The following is an 18,987-nucleotide window of genomic DNA, read 5'->3' on the forward strand; positions in this document are numbered from 1 at the left end:
TATATATTTTAGTAGTAATAATCTATTATTTGTTATTTAGTAATAATAAATTTTAAATGATGATAATTTTTTCTGATATAGTATAACGTTTGAAATGTATATAAATGAATTCTTTGAAATTCGTACAAAATGAAACGAAATGAAAATAATTCAGAATATGTGTGATTGAAATTTATATAATTGTAATTATTAATATATTCATACAGCAACTTCAACTATTTCTGTAAACAATAAATTACTTATTTTTTCTAATTTAAATGTTAATACGTTTAATTTTATTAATTTCTAATTAATTATTGTAAAAAGATCTTTATTAGTGTAGCATTTTATTCACCATGGTGATGAATGTAACGAGGTTATATTGATCTTCCCCAGGAGTTGTTATGTGAAGCGATTAGAACCTTATAAAGTAAAGATCCAGACTCAAATTTCAGGAAATTTAACAAATGTATTATATAATAAATACAAATTAATAATATATACAATTAAATTACAATTTTTTATTCCTGATTTTTAAACCTATCTATAGTTTATAAATAAATATCGTTAATATTCCATAATAAAATTCAAAGGTAAGTATTAAGGTTTATTTATGTGTGTGTGTGTGTGTGTTAGTAGAAATGATTTATAATAATTTATCTTAAATATATATAATAATTTGTCGTATAAGTTATATTGATTCATTCATTCAAAAATTAAAATTAAAGTTAAATAATAAAACTAAATTTTTGAATACAACTTAAACTAGTATACACTTAAAATATGTTTTGTTCAACGTTAGAGAAAGAAATTAATAAATAAGTAATCGTATATCAAATAAAATTTATTAATTTTGACTGAAAACATAAATATAATAGTACAAATTTATTTGTTGCAATAGGCAATGACAGAGCACAGAGGTACATCTTTTTACAATTCTTGTATAAAAGTTCCAGTAGATCCTTACAGCGGGCAACCAATTCCATCTTATGAACGCATTGGATCTAAAAAAGACAAAGAAGATAATAATCTTTATAATAAACATAAAATAAATCTTATGAAAGGTGATCAACTTGTTAGTGAATCGGAAGTATCAAGTCCTACAGAAATTATGGACAACTTTTTAGAATTTTTGGACAGTATACCAAACTATGATCAAGTTTATCATTTATCAAATGAGCAGTTTAAGCAAAAAGTTGATTACTTAAGAAGAAAACAAAAATTATTATTGAAAAATTTACAAAATTCACTGATCAATCATGAAAATGCAAATGTGCCTAAATTTTCTGTACCTAAATATAATAAAAAATTAAAGATTAAAAGTAAGAATGATATTAATGATTTAACATTAAATGGCAAAAAGTGTTACTTAGAAGAATCTCGAACTCCTAGTCCTTTACTTTTTCTTTCTAGTAAATTTAATGAACTCTCAGAAGAGCAGGATCTTTTGACAAATAGGTATATATAATTATGTAGAAGCAAATTTCTTGTATCTTATTAAGGCTGTAATTATTGATATTTCTAAATGTAATAGAAGATATGAAGGAAATGGAACAGTATGTAAGAAAAAGTTATATTTGAATAATAAAAATTGGAGCACATGGAATAAATTAAGTAGCAATGATAATATTGAAAGTGATATAGACAGTATAGAAACAAGAAGTTTGCCTGCCAATATTGCAAAGGAATGGCACCCTACCGTACCTAAGCCATTTAGTTTTACTGTACGGTGAGGAACTATATTTTCTGTAACAACAAATTAAACATTTATTCACATAAAGTTAATAATACGCTACTGTATGCTTTAGAGAAGAAGCAGAAAAGTATATGGCACATACTGGAATGGAGGAACAAAAATGCAAAAATTTAAAAAGTAATAAGAAAAGTCTGCATAGAAAACGACGTGTGAGATCAATTCCGCTAACGTCAAAAATTCCACTTTATGACAAATTATTAGCTGAAAAGGAAGAACGGTTTGTGTTTGTTTATGTCTTTCATATATAATAATCCTTTTCGTTTTTATCAATATACAGGATGGTCTACCTAATTTTATCACTTGCAATATCTCACTTGTTTTCGACAATATTTAGAAATGTTTCAGGTAAATAAGAGAGACATAATTTGATATGATTAGTTTTTTCATAGGTAAACACGTAGAGGACATATGAAGGTCATCGATGTTTTTTAAATGGAATCACATATTTTTTAATACATTAATCAATTCATTTGGACATTCGCTACAAAAAAGTATACATCTATGTATGTTGAGAAGTTCGTTTGTTTAGCTAGGAGATATTTTAATGTTTATTTTGTAAAAGCTGTTGTATGAGAAACAAGAAAAACAAATACAAAAGTACCACTTTACATTCTTTCTTGTCTTTCATATCATTTAAAAAAAAGTTGATCTTCACATGATCTTTACACGCCTACGTAGAGAATAACTAATAACATTAGAATATGTCCCTCTTGAAGGCATTGATATTTTATTTGAAATATTTTCCAATATAATTCATAGTATCGAATATATTTCGGCTTCAATTCTATGTATAGTAATAAATCTATAGTTATCACGAGCATTTATCTTTTAGGAGTCGTATAATCCGTGAAGAAAGTGCGTTAAATTTAATGTCTCAGGTACGACCTTTTAGGCTCGAATGTGATCGTCGAGCTTGGCGATTTTTAGCAAGATCTAGCCCAGAAATTCGTAGCAAAAGCGTTAACATGAATACGAAGTTTAAGGCTAAACCAGTACCAAAGAATCTTTTCAGCACAGAAATATACGACCGTATGCTTGAAGACGAATATTACAGGTCAATACAGTATATACAGTTCTCGTCCTATATTCGATTAACTAAAAAGCAGCACAATTTTCAGGCAGTTACAAAAACAGTTAAGAGCAGCGCAATTAATGAAGTCATCGTCTTTACCGCCGTCAATGGCTAGACGAGAACGCGTTAAATCTGCGTGCACACGTTTACAGAACACAGTTAAAAATTGCAACGAAGACATTAAGGATAAGAATGTTTCAGATAACAATTTAACGCCACTAGAAACACATAAATCAACGATGCCTATTTTGCCAATACGAGGAAACAATTTAGCAGCGATTTTAAGATGTCAAGTATCACGGTATAATACATAATATAACAAATACATATGTGTCTTTGATTTATATTACAAGGGAAGAAAATGATTGCACTTGTATTTATATTATAGAGAAAAATTGGAACGCGAAATAAGGGAAAAAATGGAAGAAAGACGTCGAGAACAAACAGCAAAAATTAGACAATCTTTGATTGGACGTAATCCAGTATGGCGAGCTCTGAGATCTGCTGCGAGGTGCGATTTTTTAAAATAAATAGTTATTTGCTTGTTTTCTTCAGTGGGATGTTGTGCAATAGTAAAGATTAGAAATTACTTTTCATATTGTTATGGCTACATAAATTTCAATTGTAAGGCACGAGCACGAAAGAGATCTTAGTATTCGAACTTTACTCCGTCGCGATGAAGCGCGTGAACAAGAGGAACGTCATCGATTGCAGATGGAAATGATGCTGGATCGCGTAACACAAATACCAACACTTTTTGAACGTCATTCTCAGGTGCATACAATTTTTTTTTTTGGGGGGGGAGGAGAGAGTTTAAGATAAACTACTGCCATTATTATTATTACTACTATTATTGCTAATAATAATAATAATAATAAATATCAAGGAAGTAATCACTTATGAGAATATCCTTGTAGAGTTATCAGTCGTTGACACAAGGACAACAGAATGTTAGTTGTTCAAAAATGTTGCAACAAAAGAAAAAGAAAAAGCAATTTAGACAAGCATTGAATACTGCAAATTCGTACATAAATTACGAAAACATTTCTAGATCGGATTCCGGATCCTCAACTAGTTCGTCGCATACTTTCTTATCAGCGAGTCAGTCTTTAAATTCATCTAATACGTCTATATCGCAATCATCTGAAAAGTCGATAACCAAATCTCAAGTTTCATTTTCGAAAAGAAAAGGAGATCGTAGTCAATTAAAAGTCTCTATAAATGAAACCGCAGAGCTGATCGAAGATAAAAATAAAAGCGATAAATTATGTGATAATGAATGTTTAATCTCTAACGATGATTGCAATGCAAATGCGACACAGAGCAACAAATATAATACAGAGAGAAGGTTATCAGGTGTTCATTAAGCAATTTGACAACTATTAATTAGAATTAATCGTAATCAGATAGTGACTGAAAACCTTAAAGTGATTACATACATGTATAATATAAGAGGAACATGTACGGGAAACATATGTTTTTTTTCCTTATCTTTATATTTCTTCACGTATTTTACACCATATTTAAACAAAAATTAAAATCCATAAAAATTTATTTCAATGTTATTAGGAAACAGATTGAAACGGTACGAACTATACAATACAAATAATTAGATTTATGTACAATCTTAATATAATATTTATAGCAGAAAAAGAATTTATAAATAAAGCGCTTTGAAATTAACAATACCAGATTAATTTTTATTCGATGTTTAAAGTCTATAAATTCTTAATTTTAAAAATATTAACAACAGTTTCAATATTATGTGTGCATATTTTATGCCCTGATATTATCTAAAATCCAATCTAGGTAATACACAATCTTTGTATAAACTCCAGGTATTCCTGTCGTACCACACATGCGAGGTCCAAAACTGACAACTCCATATTGAATGAATTTTAAATTATGGCTATAATTTCCTGGAGCCTGAAGTGGCCCACCGCTATCTCCCGAACAAGAATCCATACCGCTTTTACCGCTCGCGCACATTTGCTTGTACCAAATTCGCGCCTGTCTTTCATATATTTCTGTACATTTATTTGTGGTTATTAGTTGTAACTGAACCTGCAGCAAGTCCGGACTCTGTGGTCCACGTTCAGTTGCGCCCCAACCCGTTACTATAACCTATCGTAAAACGTAAGAATCATCAGTATCTACGATTAGAAAAAAGAAAAGTAACATGGAAAGATGCTCGTGTTTTACTATCGCATTTACTTTTTTTCTGGTCAAAGTTGCAGCTGATCCGATTGGCATACAAATAGGCCGCACATTTTGTGGTCTAAAATCAGCGTCCTGATCCAGTCGCAGCAAACCAATGTCATTTTGTAATCTCGCTCTTGTATATTGTGGGTGAAAGTGGGTACTTTCTATACCGATATCTTGATATCTTTCAGCGCAAACGATTTCGATACCGTCTTCGTCTTTGTCACAGTCGCGCTCGGTATTTAAATTATGCTCTCCTAGTCGTACTCCAATTAATGTAAAATCTAAGATATTGATTCTGAATAAAATATTGAACCAAATGAATTCATCAGTAATACATTTTACGATTGACTTACCATTCGGTAGCGTTGTAATACAATGAGCAGCGGTGAGTACATATCGTTTATTGATTAACGATCCTCCGCATTTGAATTCTGGGATTTGTTTCCCAGTATTGTAGGCGAGCAATACCATCCATGGAAAATCAAATATGCGTGTTTTATTGCCACCAAAAATTTTTTCTTGCGATATTGGGCCGCACAAATTATGATCCAGTAATGGTAAATTCGGATGATTCGTGACGTCTGGGGGATCGGGAGTAAACAACGGACTTTCTGTTGTGGTTGTAGTTGTGGTTGTCGTTGTGGATTCAGTTATTAACGAACGCTAAAATTGTAATATTTTGTCGTAACGCGTTTCATTTTATATCAGAAGAACACAAATGTTGATCATAATGGTTACATAAAATGTTTACCTGTTCGCAACACACTTTGGGATCTTTATTCTCAAATCCGCATTGTAAACTGATCAAATAATCATAAGTATCCTTTGTCAATGGTTTTTGTTGTTTAAGAATCTCTATAATTGGTTGACAACTGTGTATATTGATGCAAACACCAATTTTATTCTGTGGCGTGGTACATGTATCTTCTATAAAAAAAATCCATCGTTTACAGAAGTGGATTGCTCGGATTATCGAATTAGGTTCAAAGTATAAGTAGTGTTATTAATACTACGAAAGAAGAAACGTCGCGTGTCGTTAGTATTCAGAGTAACGTTTCATAAGTGTATCTCTCTCCAGTTGTTGTATACGGTACTGATCACAATCACAAATAAGATGCAAGTGAGAATACGCGCGTGATATGTTAGTAGAAGCTTGTTATACGTATATCAATCGAACAAAATTTTTACTTTTCAGCAGTAATGTCTATATAAATTATTTCTTTTTTCGCAATAACCACTTAATATATTAATTTTCATTGAACAAAAATGTGAAAGAATATGAAGATAAATCTGTAACATGATTGTTATATGCTTGATAATAATTAGTAATCGTATGAGGATTGTTGCTATATTGCAAGTATTTAGGAAATCCCACTCACGCGCACTGACTCCGCATAAAACCAAAATTCCGACTAAAAATAAACGATTAATCATGTCGATTTCGAAACTATCGTCAAAGCTATCGTCAAAGCTATCTTTTTCTTTTTCTTGAAACAAGTTTGAAGATTTATATTTTTTTAACTCAGGTAATATTCGGTTACAAATTCTTTCTCGATTCCTTTACTTGTTCCGCTCCTTCCGATTGAAAGCAAGAAACAACGATATTTAGAAAAATAATAAAGTCGTACTTGAGATCTTTCAAACCAGCAATGAAGCGGACAAACCAGTTTCAAAATCTGTTTACTTTTATTACTTTTGCAGAGAATGGACTCGCGCGAAGAGTCTTCAGCGTACTAACTGCTGCCATCTGCTGAGTCCGACGAGCCTTTCGATTGGAAAAAATATCTAGAGGGAAGGGGTTACAAGGAAAATGTTCTCGACTAATAGGAACGTTATATTGTATCGAAAGATATTTATTTGCTTTATTGACCTATTGATAATTTCATAATCAAGTAAAGTATCGAAATAAAAATATATTTTCTTCTGCGTTATATATTTGCTGATGTTGGAATAAGTCACATATATACATATATATAAAATGTATTTCTAAGAATAAATTTCATCATTCTGACTTTGTGGGTTGGCTTATTAAAATGATTCAGGGATTTCCAATTCTAACATTGAATGTTTTACGTCATACAGGAGACGATAAGTTTCGCAGTAGACGAATCATGTCTTTGATAACTTCCGCATATTGTTTTGAAAATAACATGCACTCCACTTATTAAGGAAAAATATAAAAATAATTGTACACGTATATTTTGCATGATAGTTTGTATGACCTACAGAATCGATAACCTCTGAAACCGATAGTTATACTATTGATGTAACGTAACCCTATCACTAGAGAATAAAGATAATTTTCTTTCATAAAATCAAGAACGTAATATCTTCTTTCATATTATTTAACAAATGATATATATTATATATTTTTTAATTCACCTTCCTTTCATCGTTGCGCGTATGCATTTACAATTTTACACGTATAAAGATTAGATAGAGATTGAACGAATAATTTCAATATAGATATCAAGGTCTCATTTTGCTGAGTATCCAGGGTACAAAATCAATTACTCTAGTATAAACGCCAGGCCATCCAGGCATACCGCAAGGTGATGGTCCAAAGGAAACAACACCAACAGCTGCCCATCTAGCGCTACCATTCTGATCTCGTTCTACAGCCATTAAAGATCCACCAGAATCTCCTCTACACGAATCTTTACCCTTTTGTCCACCGGCACAAATCTGCCCGTAACCCAACGCCACTCCTACGTTTCCATAAGTCATCTGGCATTGTACTTCGTCAACTATAGGCAACGTAAGTTTTAGTTTTATGTTCGACGATGAGCCGTTCTCTGTCTTTCCCCAGCCGGCAACAGATAGCCTTTGTCCGAGAGAAGCATTTGGTGGCAGACAAATAGGTTTTATGTAATTGGTAAACGTAACATCACGGGACAATCTTAGCAGAGCGATATCATATTTCTGATCTCTTGATCGTGGCCGGTAATTCTCATGAGCAATTTGTTCTTCGATTTCAACCGACACGGTTTCGTCCGCGCAAATTTCGCTGTTTTCATCGTCCTTAATGCAATCAGGATTGGTATCAGTATTATATTCGCCTAAACGGACACTTTGCAGTCGCCATGTACTTGGTATATCTTTGCCTTTGACACAATGAGCTGCCGTTAAAACATAACGCTGACTTATAAGGACTCCACCACAAGCTGTATATATTCCATTTACTGAAAAATATAATTTTATGTTAATTATTTTCCATGTTTGCGTTAACTACGTTTAGAGCATCCTATCTGTTTTTAACTTCTTACATGTAAGGTATTCCAAGAGTGTCATCCATGGATATTCGTCGAGTCCAGCGCGTTCTCCACCGACGATCCTTTGAGTTAAATCTTTGCCGCAGTCAGTAGGAAGCAAAGGATTGTTAAAAATATCGTATTGTAGATTTTGATTGTTGGTATTTTGATTGTAGGTATTTTGATTGTTGGTATTTTGATTGTTGGTATTTTGTTGCCCAGAATTCGAATTTATTCTGCTGTTATCTTCAGTACGAGTTTGTATAGGGCAACATACTCGAGGGTTGTTGGCACTATCGAAACCGCACTGTATTTGTCTTAATAAATCTATTGTTTGTGGTGGAAGGGGTCGTGTTTGAAGAATATTCAGTATTTGTGGACATTGACGTAATCCAATGCACTGACCGGCTACACCATAAAGTGACGCACAATTCGATTGTCCTTGAAATTCTAAGAAAGAAAGCTGTCTTCAATATATGAGAGGAAAATAATTATTAACAGTTAATCTGAAATGATTACTATTCTTTGACTATTGTTCAATTTGTCATTATTGATTTTTAAATTTTACATTATAAAAACCGTCTTTAGAGCATATAGAAGAAATAAAAGCTTTATAATAAAAAAAAGCTAATTCTAATCAATTAAATGTATGACTAATGTGTTACAAAATTATTTAAAAAGACAATTAATAACTTACGAGCAACTGCAACAAGCATCATAGCTTGCAAGATGCCGAAAGCAAATAACTTAATCATTTTAACGCATAAAATGATAACAGTTGTTGAGAAAAACCAAAGTATTAGATTTCACGTATAGTTTCTGAATTATTGCGGCTTTGATATGTACTTTACGCGCGATTCAGAAAATGACATCCTTCGCGTTCGAGTTGAGGATGCCAACTATGTAGTAAATGGTTTGTCTACACCATGGTCAACTGCTTCTCCCACTATTTTAATATCTATCGAGTATAATTATTTTTCCTTCTTTTTATTTCTTTACAAAACAATAACTTTCTCAGGCTTCAAATGATTAAAAATGTCTTTTGCGATTTCAATTATCAGTTTAATTTAAATTTTCAAACACAAATTATTTATGCTTAATCGGAAAGACATAAATAAATCATGAAAAAATTAGTCAAGTATGGCTTTAGAGGGACAGAGAGAGAAGTAGAGAGGAACACGTTTGTGTTTAATTCTAAGCGGTTTACAAATTTGTATATTATGTACATTTATAGATATAAAATGGATGTATTTTAATAACAATGTGTAAATCGTTATATACATATAAGTGCACTTATGTTGTGTGTATATATATATATATATCGCCTTCTAGACATTATTACAACAGTATATTTTTCCTTATGCATTACTATAAATAGGAGACAAAACAATACATATACCAAAGATTAAGCGTCTGAAATGTATCTTTTATTTCTTATTCTTCTTTGATACAAGGAATTTTGTATTGAACAGAAGAATATCGGTTCCGATGTTCTTTAGTTTCGTTTGTACACAAAATTTTGAATCTTATATAACGATGTAATTAAATATATAAAATTTTGGAACGAAAAAGATTGAAAATGGCTGTGAAACATAATATTTGTACATTATCATTGCCTACGTTAACGGATACAGCGTCCATTAAGAAAGAGAAAGTTCGGAAAAATGTGAGATTTATGTACAAAACATCTAGTTTCTTATCTTCTAAATATATTTTAAACAGCTAAATGGAATAAATCGATAATAATTACATATTTTCAGCATATTTCGAACAAAAGGTGTAAATCTTATTATTACGTTTGCCTGGGTGCTCTGATGCATACAATAGATAAGCAAATTAAAGACAAATATACTGAAAATAATTATCTATATTTAATTGGATCAAGATACATAAAAGATCTTTATAAATGGCTACAACATTGCAAATACAATAAAGTACTTGTAAATGACTTTCTAAAGTCGCTTATTACATCAGTAGCTTTATTTGCAATAGGAGTAAAACTAACTAACGAATTAGTTGCATGGAGGATATTTTAATCTATAGTAAAGAAGTTTTAAAAAAACGTCAACAAAGTTACCCTATCTCTATACATTTTAAACATTAAGCTTATATTTGTACAATATAACATTTAAAATATGTGTATACGAATTAATTTTATTCCTATATTCCAGTCAATAAATAATCCTTTCAGCAACCAAATCGATCAACTCCACAATTTGTTAATTTCATTACCTAAATACATGATCAATTACGTATATAAGTACATGATAATTCAATTTATAAGAAACAATTGTCTTACTTTCATAAGTTCACTTATCGGAAGAATATGACAGTACATGATGGTAAATTCTAATATCAATTTAAAGAGCAATATTTGTAATATCATGAGTATTTTTCTGATATATACAGAGTTTATCAATGCAGCCTCTGAACAGGTCATATAATCTAACTCTATAAGAATTACATTACTTTATCATATCGAACAAAAATATCAAATAATCTTAGCATACATGAGAAGTTCTATATAAATAATTTAAATCGCTTATTAATAAATTATAGTACTAAAAGTGTATTTTAATTTATAAGCTCTTCAGCCATATTTAGTTCTCTTGCTTATGTTACTATTTATTATTTCTATTATCTTTTGTTTCAGAATTTTTATTACCTTCGTCATCTTCATCAGAACTATCTAATTCATCTGAATCAATATCAAGATCTAATAAAATTTTCTTTTTATTTGGTTTTAGTTCTGTGTCACATTTTCTTTTTATTCCAGAAGTAGCAACTTTGAAACCTTCTTCAACTGCATCTCCAACTCTTTCTGTAAGAACCGATCTTTCGCGTTCGTAAGTTTGATCTTTAAATTCGTGTCTAGGTTCAGTGCAAAGTCTTTCTAATTTTTTCTTTTTACGTTCTGCTGCTTCTTCTTCTCGTTTTCCTTGTTTCTCGATCCAAGCTTTTAGTCTTTTTTCTTCGTTGATATCACGAAGTCTGCGTCCACTTAAATCTCTACAAGCTTCACGATTTGTAGTTTTTTCGATTTGCGCTCCAATTGCTCGTAGCATGGAACCAAATCCCCCTTTCCCGCCAAACAATCGCGGTATAATAGAAATATAACCATCATAGCAAGTGACATTTTCATCCACGAGTCTCCCATTGTATATGATGTAAAAGTTTTCCTGCAATAAGTTTTACTAATCATTATTAAAATTCCTTTTCGACGTTAAGCAAATTATTTTAAGGTTAGGATAGCTAATTATACTGCGTATACATACTGCTAATCCTTCGATTTGTTCATGTAGTTCATAAATCTTCAAAGGAGTATTGGTAGTAAGAATCTGTTTTATTCCAGAAGCGGTACTTAACTGAATATTTAACATATTTATTTTGTAACGCAACTTAAAATTGCTTACTGTTCTACTAAAACACCTACGGTAGCTTTGCGTCAACTGAGTAATTTTTCATGAAAAATAGCGTACGTCGGTACCTATAACCATGAATTAGTAAGTAGTAATATAGGTAATATAACTCACGTTCCAGATATTTCAAACGTAGCGCCTCCTGGTATCAAAATAACGAAACATTTAACAAAATTGAAGCATTATATTATATGTGTATGTTTGGTTACAAATTATAGCAATCATTATTGTATATACGTATTTAAATTACAAGTTTTTGAAAATCTACCAAACATTGGATAGAATTAATAGATATTTTTGTGATGGATAATATATTCTTAAAGCTTTATACAATGCATAGGAACATTATTGTTACATAACTTTCCATGTTAGAAAATTCATAAAATTAAAAAATGAATTAAACAAACTAATTTTAATCTCCTTGTGAAATGGGCGAACAGCGATCGCGTTTGGAACCTTTGCCTTTTCCTTTTGATTTTGTTTCTCGTTTTCTACTTATTGAAGATGTAGATGTGGTAGATGTAGAATCCGCTGGACTCGAGTGACTTGATCCCTCACGATCCCAACGCGCTAATGCTTCTCTTAAATTTTGTCCATCTCCTTCTTCATAGGTGTCTACATCTACATGAAGATTATCTTGGCTAGGTTGTATATTGTTTCCAGATTCCAAATTTGCCCTCATTTCTTTCCTTTGATCTTCTGTATGTTGTGGACACCGCATAGATCTTGTACATAACTTTTTTGTATGCTCTGATATTACTCCACAGATTTGTGTTAATAAAATCCTTTTATCTTCCAAGGACATATTTTCGTAATTTGATGGAGAATTTTCATTACTGCTATGAATATGTTCACTTACAGTTTCCCCATTCCTTTGACTACTTTTTTGTTGTTTTGTTCTTTTTATACCATTGCGATCTTTCCTGCGTTTACGCTTATCATTATTTAAGCTCCAATCAACATCATCATCATCATCACTTATAACACCACTGAAGTTACTGAGATCTTTTGAATTATTTGCTATGCGTCTTGATGCAATTCTTGAACTATTTCGTCCCATGCCCATACATTTCTCTAAATGAGTTGCAAAACGACAAGCTGCGACTCCTCTATCACAATTTGGGCAATTGCATTCTTGGGATTTCTTAACTGGATGTTGTCCAAAAACATCCAATCCTGGGGAATCTTTAAGACATTTTATAATTAGATAAATTATATAAAAACAATAATCATTGTAAAAATAGCTACTTTAACATACTTTAATGTACTTAAAAGTATTTGTCAAATATAAACAGTTTGGTAGTAAATAAACATAACCTGATTATTGAAGTCTAGTTATTGATATCCTTAATAATATTTCTTTACCATTTACTCACCTACAATAGCATAAGATTCGTCATCAGGTATGCCTTCTTCTACATCAGAACTACCAGTTTTTGTAGTTCGATGTACATCGAAAACAAATCCCATTAAAACCTCATCCAGGAGGTCGTCATAAATTTCTTTAGTCGCACCTTCCACATTCTCGCTTTTACTCATAAATTCCAGAAATCGTCTGTTTAATTCTTGAATTCTCTCTTCAGTCACGGACATTTTAAGTGTCGAGTAATCATACAATACAATCTCGTACTGTTTACAGTGCTATGGTGACAGCTCCGCTTCGTAACGTGTGTATGTATTTCTTATTTTCGTTTAAGATGCGCTAATCGAATTGAAACGCTTCAAGTTAAATATAATAGTTGGTTTATTGTTATTAATGTGCGCATTTTTTCAACGAAGAAATTATTTCTCGACAAGTAAACGGTTTCTAAAAACTTAGTGCAATACCTGAATTGCAACTGATATGACATTAAGTGTATATATATATATAGTATAGTAGTCTATACATGCGAAACGAAAGCCTATGGAATTATTCCTTGCCTGTATTATCTACGGATGGTACGATCAAAACTTCACTCTAGATATTTTGTTAAAAATGTACGTATGTAATTATAATTAGTGATATTAAGGTCGAGAAAACAATTTGTGGTAATGCTACAACTCATTTGTTACTTTTCTACTATACTCAATATTATCGACTCACTATCTAATCGTAAACATGGGTGATCTTCGAGGTAAAACAGTCTCTTGTTTCTTATTTCAAGAGCATTATATGTATATTTAGTTTCCTTTTTCGCGGATAAGTATTTCTTTAAATTTAAATTTAGAGTCTGATTCTTATTCATTTATCCTAATAATAAAATTAATAATTTGTATATTTTCTAATTACTTTTTATTTAAGAATATTAGAGGACGATATAGGAAATAATATAGGATATAGGATAATGTGTAATTCAATAGTTGTAATAATAGAGATAAGGTTCTAGCCTTAGTCAATAGGAATAGTATTTTGTTGCAAAATTAAAAGTTCAATAATCTGTTGTAATAATAGCATAATAATTAGGTATATGTATAAGTAAAAATGTTAAAAACTTTCATAGTAATATACATATGTATGTCAACTATTATTTAGGAGAATAAATGTATTTTTAATAGCTTGCGTTTGGTTATTGCGAGTTCCGATGACGCGAACAGATTTCGTCCTATTTCTATAAGATATGCCGTACAGCCGTCTACTTGGCAGATTACAAAAATAACTATTTCCGCCATTACCATTTCTTTCTAAAACAGGTATACAGGTTTCTTTTTTTGTTTTTTTTCTTCACTTCTTTAGTAAATATTCACAAATCAGCTCCGATTTCGGTAATTTTTAATATATTGTCAAAGTCTTCATCCTGAGTAGCGTTGTAAAGATCTTAGTTGGGGTTTTTACACAAGTTTACACAAAAGTATGTAATTTTCTGGACGCTATTTACGAACAACATTTAAGAGAGTGTGAATAACCGAGATTTTGTTAAGGTAACTCGGATTTGATCCAAACTCATTTCTCATTAATTTTATTAGGTTTTGGTTCGATAAGATTAGATTTTCCTCGGGATGTAGATGAGGGGTATCCACGCTTTTACTTATCAATACAGGTAGTATTAATAAGTAAAACGATTACTATTTACATCTTTTGTGTAAACTTTCTTTTGACAATAAATTTTTAATAAACGACGATCTCCAACCAAAATTTTCACGACACTGTTCAGAGTGATGATTCTGTAACATAATAAAAAATGTTAGCTTCCCATTTCACTAAACCTACCCAATGAAAGAACTAGCTATATTTTTAGAGAACTTCGTAGACGAGGGTATTTTCGAATCTTTATTCAAAAGCGTAGATTCCACCCAAACAGATTACAAACAGAGACAAATTGCTCTTTGTAATAAAGGATTAGGATTTGATCCAACTGCAGAACCTAGCGCAAAACATTGGCTAATTGCCAATAATATCTGACATAATATAACGCATAATCGCAGATACGACGTATTGTTAAGTAAATAAACATAAAATTGAAAGTAATTTTTATGTAATTCATATTGCGAGTCATTCAAAGACGGATAAAAGAAAGAAGTGCGTAGATTTACGCAGATAAACGAGAGTCTATTCGTTTGCTAAAAAAAATTGACATTCACTTTTCATTAAAGCGTATTATTTAATTTATTGACATTTAAACCTGCTAAAAATTTAAATGTCAATAAATTAGAAATCTGTCAAAGGTAACATGAAGAGGGGGATGAGAGAGAGAAGAAAAGAAGGAATCATGGAAGAGAACATTAAAAGAGGGTTGTCAGCTGCAACCTTAACACAATTCTATTTTTTTCGATGCATTAGGCCGTGTGCCGAAAATGACGCAATCAAAGTGGTGACCGCGAGAGGAGGCGACGTACGTATACGTATACGTAAAATTCGCTCCCTCTCGTGCGTGTACCGAAGGAAAGAGAAAGATGGATCGAAGTGGGGTGGAACGATCATAGTAGAAGCTGAAGAAGAGTCTCGGCGAACGGATAGAATCGTACGTACCTTCATCGTGGCTGCAGTGGTGGATCTTTCACTCTGGTGCGCACGTTAACAGATTACGACAGATAGCAACCGTACGTGCAGCAATTCGTTTGTCGACAAGAGTTCAACGAAAGGTACACGTAGCACCGACGAACGAGCGAATTTTTAACCGAAAAGAAAAACGAACTGAAAGGAAAAATGGTGTACGAGAGCGACTTCTATACAACCCGACGACCCTACTCACGGCCTCTCGTTTCGTCCTACAGCATCACGGTCAGTATATATGGGATTGTTGAAAGAGCGGGATGAAGTATGTCTTAATAATGTTTTGCTGGATGGCACTAACGTCGAATAAGAGCGTCGAGTGTAACTCGGAAACACTTTAACCGAACCACCCTTGTTCGGACTTTTTTCGATCCGGAGTCAACGTTTTGTTTCTCGGAAAATTTCTGTCAAATTTTCGAAGATATTTGTATGCGCGGCAGTTTCACGTTTGCTAACATATTATATTTGCAAAATCGATAAAATTGCGAAACATTGGCTCTTTAACGATCGAAAGATCGACACTCCTTGATTACCCGTTCGTTTGCGAAATCGATCAACGACAGGCACGATATCAACCACGATACAAATACGATCTAAACGAATCGTTATTGCTGTCGGCGGATCGAGTTCGATGCATTTCGAAGTCTCTACTTCCACACTGTATTCCGATCAATATTGTTATTCGTTGTTACCACTTTTGTCATTGTTATTACTGTTATTGTTTAACAGTTTTTTGAACCTCGAAACATGCACTCGGTGTCTCCTAGAAATCAAATAAATATTTAATACGAGTCAATTACACGATTATCGTTAGTAGAACCTACACACTTGAATTAATATGCAAACTTGACAAGTATATCAGTTAAAAAGAGTTAAACGTATAACTGCACGGTAATAACTTCCAGTTTACGGAATTAATTTTACCTGCACCAAATAAGCTCTGACACGAGTTACCCGTCGACTTAAACGGACGGAAAAAAATTACTTGTTGAATGATTTGTTTTCAAGACACCCTCGTTGTGCTCGTTTTGAATCTGTTTTGTATGTATATGTTACGCCCTATAGTAACCAGGGTTTCATCGGCTATGTATCAATTGTACTTATTGTTTCATGTGCCTGTTTGTGTCAATTCTTCAAATATTAAATCAAGATGAGAGATATTTTCGATCCGAAATAAGATTTATCTACAGAGGAGACAAATAATAAAATTCGCAAAAGTCTTTGTTTTCGCAAGTTTTTTGTAAACTTTTACTCGAGACTGACGATTATTTCATTACGACGGTTATTTTTATTCTGAAATAAAAAAATTGAAAACTGATATAATCGAAGTGATTTGCGAGTAGGGAAATTAGAGAAAAGCCTATTCATAGCGGTGCAGCCATTTTCCGGGACTTCGTCGCGTTAAACTTAGATGCCGTACGACCCGGCAAATTTTGGATCCGTGAACACGAAAACGTATATGGGCTGACAAATCTATCATATGACAAAAATCAACTGAACAGAGTATATATAAAAATGCAAATGAACGAATTGTACAAATGTAACTGAGTTACAAGTTTGGGCAGAATCAGTAACAGAAGGAATCATTTATCGAGAAATATTAGTGAAATGTTGTTGTAACAACGTGTTATAGTCGTAGTGACTTCTTCGACAGTTTAGATTATTGGGCTGTTCCATTGTTGATCATGCATCCATCAATGGTACCGTTAAAAGCTGACCTAAATACTTAACTCCTCGGTAATTCTAATTATGTTCGAGAGATCTTCACCGAGGCCTCTAACTCGAGCATCTCGAACGATTTCAATGACAAAGAGGTTGACGAAACAACACGCCAACGAGGAAACATCTTTCGATGGTTGAAGATGTTATTAAAACATTTTCCGTCTTTCTCCGTTTCAGTAGAGGGGATTTGTGAGCATCGGTGTTGCGTTACTCTGCCCTAATTTAGACTCCCGACGAACCAACGACGTTGACTCCCACCACAAAAGTTAAAATTCGTCACGGAAATTCATACATGATTTCTAGTGACCATACTTGTTTCCCAGATTTTGTGTCGCAGCAGTTCATGTTTCTCATTGTTTCGTGACTATTGCTCAAACTGCTCGCAATTAGAATCGGTAATATAACTTCATATCTATTTTTATCGAACGTCGTTCCAGCCCAACGAAATGGACAGAGAAAAAGAGTATCCTCTTCTTCTTGCGTTGTACTTAGATCTTAAAATAACGATTCCTCCGCATGTAGGAAGAGGGGTAATTAGACAGACCGTGTCTTTTGTGACACTTTCGTGATGATTAAGAGAGAGAGAAAATAAAAATAATTTTTATGGAAAGTTGCACAAGCGATCGCACGAAAATATTTAAAGTGAAAGAAAATCCTGCAGCACCAATGAATGTATTTGTAGAGATGATATAAGGAGGGGTTGTGCCGTAAAAAATTTCGATCGACATCAACGATTCGGAATGTGCGGAGGCGAATATGGGGGCGCGAGATGTTGCGTTCCTTGTATACCATTCACGATGCTTTGATCTATTTTTACACAAGGATAAGAAACATATACTGTGGCAGAAAATAATATCGCGTCAAGAATCATCGCGGGGAAGAGAAAGAAGATAATATTTATACTCTCTTTATACTCCAGAGTAACTGTCATGACACACGCACGATTTTCAGACGGAAATGTCATGACTTTTACTTGTATAATATCAGCGATCGATACACATAGCATAGCGATAATACGGAAGAATGGTGTGGAAGTGAAGATATCGAAAGGAACAAAGTTTTTGATCGACGCTCGACGACGAAAGGGAAAACGATGTCGAATAAGAAAAGGAAGCAATTGAATGGGGCAGAAGTTAAACGCATCTCGAACCTGATGAAATTTACAGAAGCAGGACTACTTTCCGTGGGAAAAAGTGCCGTTTGTTCCACGACCATCCCTGGTACCAGAACCATTCACCGTTTGGGGACGCAAAAAACAAGATCCACAAAAAGAATTTTATCAATACGTTACCCTGAAGGACAAGGAGGGTGTCGTGCGTGGTAAAAATCCCGCGAGAGAAGACCATACTCGACAGTTGGTGGATGGTGGCGCAGTGTCAAAGGTCAGCCTGGACGCCGCGACTGAACTGGCAACTAAGGGTCACGTTTTCGAGAAAGGAGTGCTTTCTAGACAACCAGCTACTAAAAGACACATCGTTTCTCCAGCTAGTGGTCGTACTAAGATACTGATGGCACTCCAAACGCCTTCTTGGTACCGATTTTAACAACACCGTCGCGAGTAAATGACGTTTGATTGGAAACAAATGATATTTTTTTCATTTTGTAAAAAGATA

General features: G+C 32.8%; 5 protein-coding genes and 1 long non-coding RNA gene across 12 annotated transcripts in view; 3 read left to right on the forward strand and 3 right to left on the reverse strand.

Annotated features, from left to right (window-relative positions):
• Positions 1-37: 37 nt before the first annotated feature.
• LOC138186348 (protein FAM161A) lies at positions 38-4,666 on the forward strand. The gene is made up of 9 exons (XM_069126158.1): positions 38-572; positions 881-1,437; positions 1,514-1,708; positions 1,788-1,952; positions 2,568-2,789; positions 2,854-3,108; positions 3,196-3,318; positions 3,437-3,581; positions 3,725-4,666. The coding sequence occupies exons 2-9, from the start codon at positions 884-886 to the stop codon at positions 4,172-4,174; spliced, it is 2,109 nt and encodes a 702-aa protein (XP_068982259.1). The 5' UTR covers positions 38-572; positions 881-883; the 3' UTR covers positions 4,175-4,666.
• On the reverse strand, positions 4,487-9,181 carry LOC138186437 (ovochymase-2). Its single transcript, XM_069126326.1, has 8 exons — positions 8,961-9,181; positions 8,279-8,713; positions 7,483-8,194; positions 6,392-6,570; positions 5,764-5,939; positions 5,366-5,675; positions 5,022-5,293; positions 4,487-4,931 (listed from the first exon to the last, which is right to left on the reverse strand). Exons 1-8 carry the CDS (start codon positions 9,016-9,018, stop codon positions 4,584-4,586), a joined length of 2,490 nt encoding a protein of 829 aa, XP_068982427.1. The 5' UTR covers positions 9,019-9,181; the 3' UTR covers positions 4,487-4,583.
• Positions 9,182-9,598: 417 nt separating this feature from the next.
• On the forward strand, positions 9,599-10,397 carry LOC138186361 (uncharacterized). Its single transcript, XR_011174865.1, has 2 exons — positions 9,599-9,929; positions 10,024-10,397. It is a non-coding gene; the product is annotated as an uncharacterized LOC138186361 (long non-coding RNA).
• Positions 10,398-10,700: 303 nt separating this feature from the next.
• Positions 10,701-11,769, reverse strand: LOC138186357 (splicing regulator SDE2). Its single transcript, XM_069126182.1, has 2 exons — positions 11,539-11,769; positions 10,701-11,442 (listed from the first exon to the last, which is right to left on the reverse strand). The coding sequence occupies exons 1-2, from the start codon at positions 11,641-11,643 to the stop codon at positions 10,885-10,887; spliced, it is 663 nt and encodes a 220-aa protein (XP_068982283.1). The 5' UTR covers positions 11,644-11,769; the 3' UTR covers positions 10,701-10,884.
• Positions 11,770-11,994: 225 nt separating this feature from the next.
• Positions 11,995-13,545, reverse strand: Sgf11 (SAGA associated factor 11kDa). Its single transcript, XM_069126177.1, has 2 exons — positions 13,059-13,545; positions 11,995-12,867 (listed from the first exon to the last, which is right to left on the reverse strand). The coding sequence occupies exons 1-2, from the start codon at positions 13,273-13,275 to the stop codon at positions 12,095-12,097; spliced, it is 990 nt and encodes a 329-aa protein (XP_068982278.1). The 5' UTR covers positions 13,276-13,545; the 3' UTR covers positions 11,995-12,094.
• A 2,008-nt stretch (positions 13,546-15,553) lies between these two features.
• The window catches only part of LOC138186346 (neurofilament heavy polypeptide-like), a 57,300-nt gene continuing 53,866 nt past the window's right edge, over positions 15,554-18,987 (forward strand). For 6 of the 7 annotated variants that reach the window (XM_069126152.1, XM_069126149.1, XM_069126150.1 and 3 more), the window contains exon 1: positions 15,554-15,880. In XM_069126152.1, the coding sequence (XP_068982253.1) occupies positions 15,806-15,880 (75 nt within the window). In that variant the 5' untranslated portion in view covers positions 15,554-15,805. The remainder of the gene's footprint in view (positions 15,881-18,987) is intronic. The other variant, XM_069126151.1, reaches the window with a different exon arrangement.

This window comes from Bombus flavifrons, chromosome 13 (genome assembly GCF_040668555.2).
Source record: "Bombus flavifrons isolate JBK064 chromosome 13, iyBomFlav1_principal, whole genome shotgun sequence".
NCBI lineage: Eukaryota > Metazoa > Arthropoda > Insecta > Hymenoptera > Apidae > Bombus > Bombus flavifrons.

Bases quoted from the DNA above. Each gene is read 5' to 3' on its own strand.
- LOC138186348 (XM_069126158.1), top strand. From the start codon at position 884: ATGACAGAGCACAGAGGTACATCTTTTTACAATTCTTGTATAAAAGTT. The intron at 1,709-1,787 runs GTGAGGAACTAT...TGTATGCTTTAG, and splicing joins CCATTTAGTTTTACTGTACG to AGAAGAAGCAGAAAAGTATA. The intron at 3,109-3,195 runs GTATAATACATA...TTTATATTATAG, and splicing joins TTAAGATGTCAAGTATCACG to AGAAAAATTGGAACGCGAAA.
- LOC138186437 (XM_069126326.1), bottom strand. From the start codon at position 9,018: ATGATTAAGTTATTTGCTTTCGGCATCTTGCAAGCTATGATGCTTGTT. The intron at 8,195-8,278 runs GTAAGAAGTTAA...TATATTTTTCAG, and splicing joins ACTCTTGGAATACCTTACAT to TAAATGGAATATATACAGCT. The intron at 5,940-6,391 runs GTGAGTGGGATT...TTTTTTTTATAG, and splicing joins TTTATGCGGAGTCAGTGCGC to AAGATACATGTACCACGCCA.
- LOC138186357 (XM_069126182.1), bottom strand. From the start codon at position 11,643: ATGTTAAATATTCAGTTAAGTACCGCTTCTGGAATAAAACAGATTCTT. The intron at 11,443-11,538 runs GTATGTATACGC...AACTTATTGCAG, and splicing joins AACAAATCGAAGGATTAGCA to GAAAACTTTTACATCATATA.
- Sgf11 (XM_069126177.1), bottom strand. From the start codon at position 13,275: ATGTCCGTGACTGAAGAGAGAATTCAAGAATTAAACAGACGATTTCTG. The intron at 12,868-13,058 runs GTGAGTAAATGG...AATGTCTTAAAG, and splicing joins CGAATCTTATGCTATTGTAG to ATTCCCCAGGATTGGATGTT.